This window comes from Nannochloropsis gaditana (assembly GCF_000240725.1).
Source record: "Nannochloropsis gaditana CCMP526 unplaced genomic scaffold scaffold240, whole genome shotgun sequence".
Lineage (NCBI taxonomy): Eukaryota > Eustigmatophyceae > Eustigmatales > Monodopsidaceae > Microchloropsis > Microchloropsis gaditana.
The window spans coordinates 3,378-6,530 of record NW_005803713.1 but is presented as its reverse complement, the minus strand read 5'-3'; the positions used below and the strand labels follow the sequence as shown (position 1 = coordinate 6,530).

The window sequence follows — 3,153 nt, the reverse complement described above, 5'->3', positions numbered from 1 at the left end:
CTCCTTCGTCATCATCCGGCCCATCCTCTTTCACCGCTCCTCTGCTATCTCGGCTTCGGATATCACCACTCATACTGCTGCTGCTGCTGCTGCTGCTGCTGCTGCTGCTGCTACCAGTGCTGATGTGGCTGCTGCTGCTGTTCTTTTTTCCATTATCAACAGGACTTACAACTCCTATACTCGCGATCAATTGCGCTTCCTTAGCTGTACATACCACATGGCGCGTGGTACTGATCAAGGAATATATCTGTGGATGTGGGTAGGAGGAGCCAGGTCAAGGATAAAAAAAACGAATATCGGCCAAAATGCGTAAATTTCGAATGGAGGACAGGAATGGAACGGCTTGAAGGTCACAGGACACTATTCCCTTCTGAGACTCACCAAAGGACTGGTAAATGCTGGAGTGTTCGGGACACTCTTGCCTACGACGGACCCCATGCTGCAGCCCTGTCCGGTCTCGTTGCCGACTTGCCGCTACCACCACCCTCCTTCAACCGGGTGGTTCCTTTCAAAGCCAATTGCTTGCTCAGAGAAAGGTTCCGGATGCGTATCTGTACAATTGAAGAAAATTGCAAGAGAAAGAAATGACTTGTCATTCAGAGACACACTAATCTGTGTTATGTCCTGATACGAGCACCTCAAGGCAATGCCGGAAAAATGTGAATTACACACCCGTGGCAGAGACTATGTCTTATTCTCTTCTTTCTACGCATACTCTTCCATTATCAACCCCGGTCCAGACCTGAATATAAACAAGCGTCGACAGGCATGAGCTTCAGGCAGGCACGCCCCCAGTAGTGGAGACGGGGGGAAGAACAATTGCGCGAAAAAAGTGCTCGGCGGTGCTTGTGCATAAATCCGGCATCGTTTTGTGACTTTTCAGGAACGACTGATTGTACGAAGGAAAATCTCAAGAGTTTTTCCCCAAAAGTTAAGATGATGGGCCCTTGGCAGGCACGGTACAAATTTGGAGGCGTAATCGACGACATAGCCCAGCCTAATGCTCAAGCTACTCCTGTAGAAGCCTGCCGTGTTGCATATGGGCCCAGAGATGAGGGACATCAGATACCATGGCCGCCATGTATGCGTTGAAAGGAGGGCGAGACATTCGGCCAACCACTGACATTGCTAGAATATGACATATAATGGATTGTCACGGAAGGTCTCTTATGAATGAATCCTGGGCTTGTCAAGGGGTCCCTTGCATGGAGAGCTTTTTGGAAGAAGAGCTCTGTAGTATCCAACTGTGGGCTCCTTGATCAGGTACCACATGAAGGCATAGTTCTTTGATCCCACGTCTTCTTCCATTAATAATGCCGGCAACACACCCTGAAAAAAGAATGTAACAATTCGATACCACGTGTGCCTTCAAGAGGTGGTCGTCATCCTCCCTGGATCTACAATCGACATTTTCAACATAGAGATCGCCTCATTTGATGATACTTTCAGCCGTTTAATTACAAGTTCTAGTCTAGGTGTATACTCTCAGCCCTCGTCCTTTCAGCCCTCGTCCTTTAAACACAATGCTCAACACTTTTCGCATTTGAGGCGTCCATTCCTTCCCTCCTGCCCCATATCTCGCTCCCTCACTCTCTTTCCGAATCCTCATCATGTTCTTTGTCGTCGCTATCTCCTATTCCGTCGTCATCGAGGTCCGATCCCACCGCCTCCATAGCACCTTCCACATCCATATCTCCGCCCGACCGATCAAATTCTCTCAGAATTTTGCGCTGCTTTCGCAAATGTAACCCTTTTATGTCTCTCTCTAACGCCCGGCGCTTCTCCTCCACGTCCTTTTCTGCAGCCGCTCCTGTCTTCTTGACAATCGACTTGGGCTCAGCGCAACCTGCGCAGACGGCGCGCTTTTCAGCGCACGGGTCACAAATTTGATGGTACGCCGCACGGACACTCTTGGTGTGACAGCCGGTGCATGTTGCAGGGGCGCTAAGTGGCTTGTATTTCCTATATTTTTTTCGCCATTCTACTTTTTCATGGCATCGTTGACAGAGACCCTCAATCGGAGACGCTAGGATGCGCTCGGTTTTCTTGCTCTTGGGATTGTGTCGAAACGCGAATGTATTCTGGTGCGCAGGTCCTCGACGACGTTGCCCGCTCATTACCTGTGCTGCACGAGTGTAATAATAGGCAGGCAGACCCGTTGTTTTGTCGGTGGAGGTGATAGGGGAGCAAAGCGAGTATTTATGAGAGCGGGACAGCTTGTGGGAGTGTAGACATCGTGAGGTGAAGGTCAAGTGGAGGGTACATCGACGTATGCGGTGTATCCGCGACACAAAAGGGATAAATCGTCATATGCATGTATCGATGCCGTGCATCGTGCCATGACCGTACAAATAAGCCTAACATGCTGACAATTGATGGTGGGAAGGGATGTCTCACCTTCAGTACAAGCAGTAGGGTGGGAGGTCATCCTCCCAAGAACCCCTATCCAGAATGGCCCACAATTTCAGCCCCTTTGTACGAATTGGGCTACGGAAGAAGGCAAAAGACACATGCGTGCTATCCACTGCGGGGACCAAGGCTCACAAAGTAAGAGTGCGAGGTCGCTTGAAGGCGCCTTTCCACAGCCACGTGACATAAAATATCCAACCCTTTGGTATCACGTCTATGTTTGCTGACGTGGCCATCTAGGCGCCACGCGACGCAAAGTCGATCACTGAGGCCCGTTTAATACACCCCACGCGTTCTGAGGCCACCCCCTCCTGGACTATGCTTCCTGAAAGACGGCCATATTTACGTGTCACTATACGCAGAACGTGTCAGCGTCGGGGGCGGAAGTGTCAAAGTGCCACCGCCTCTTCGCTAGCTTCCTGTAGCTGACGTCTCGCGTCAAAGCCACCCTGCACTAGCACGGCGTGTCATTCCGACATCCTCCCCTATGCAACTTTCTTTGTCCCACCGCACGCATTTGCGATATCACGTGGGGCAGGTGCGTGTCAATCGCGCATTTTTTCCCATGTTGCACTCGTTTTCCATTGTTTTTTGGGACGGGTTGCACGGCGAGCAGCAGCTGGCAAAGATCAGACCCTGCCTTCTGGTCGGTTGGTTCCATGGAAGTGCCACACGTGGGGTATCGAGGCCGTGAAAGGCAACTCGACCTTCTGTGCCGTGCTTCGAAGGGTCGTGAACGCCGTT

The 3,153-nt window shown here is 51.0% G+C and overlaps 1 protein-coding gene across 1 annotated transcript; it reads right to left on the bottom strand.

Annotated features, from left to right (window-relative positions):
- Positions 1–1,356: 1,356 nt before the first annotated feature.
- NGA_2024620 (uncharacterized protein) lies at positions 1,357–2,127 on the bottom strand (the record flags this gene model as incomplete). Its single annotated transcript, XM_005855270.1, has 1 exon — positions 1,357–2,127. A coding segment is annotated over one exon (541 nt), but the record flags the coding sequence as incomplete, so codon positions are not given.
- Between the last annotated feature and the right edge of the window lie 1,026 nt (positions 2,128–3,153).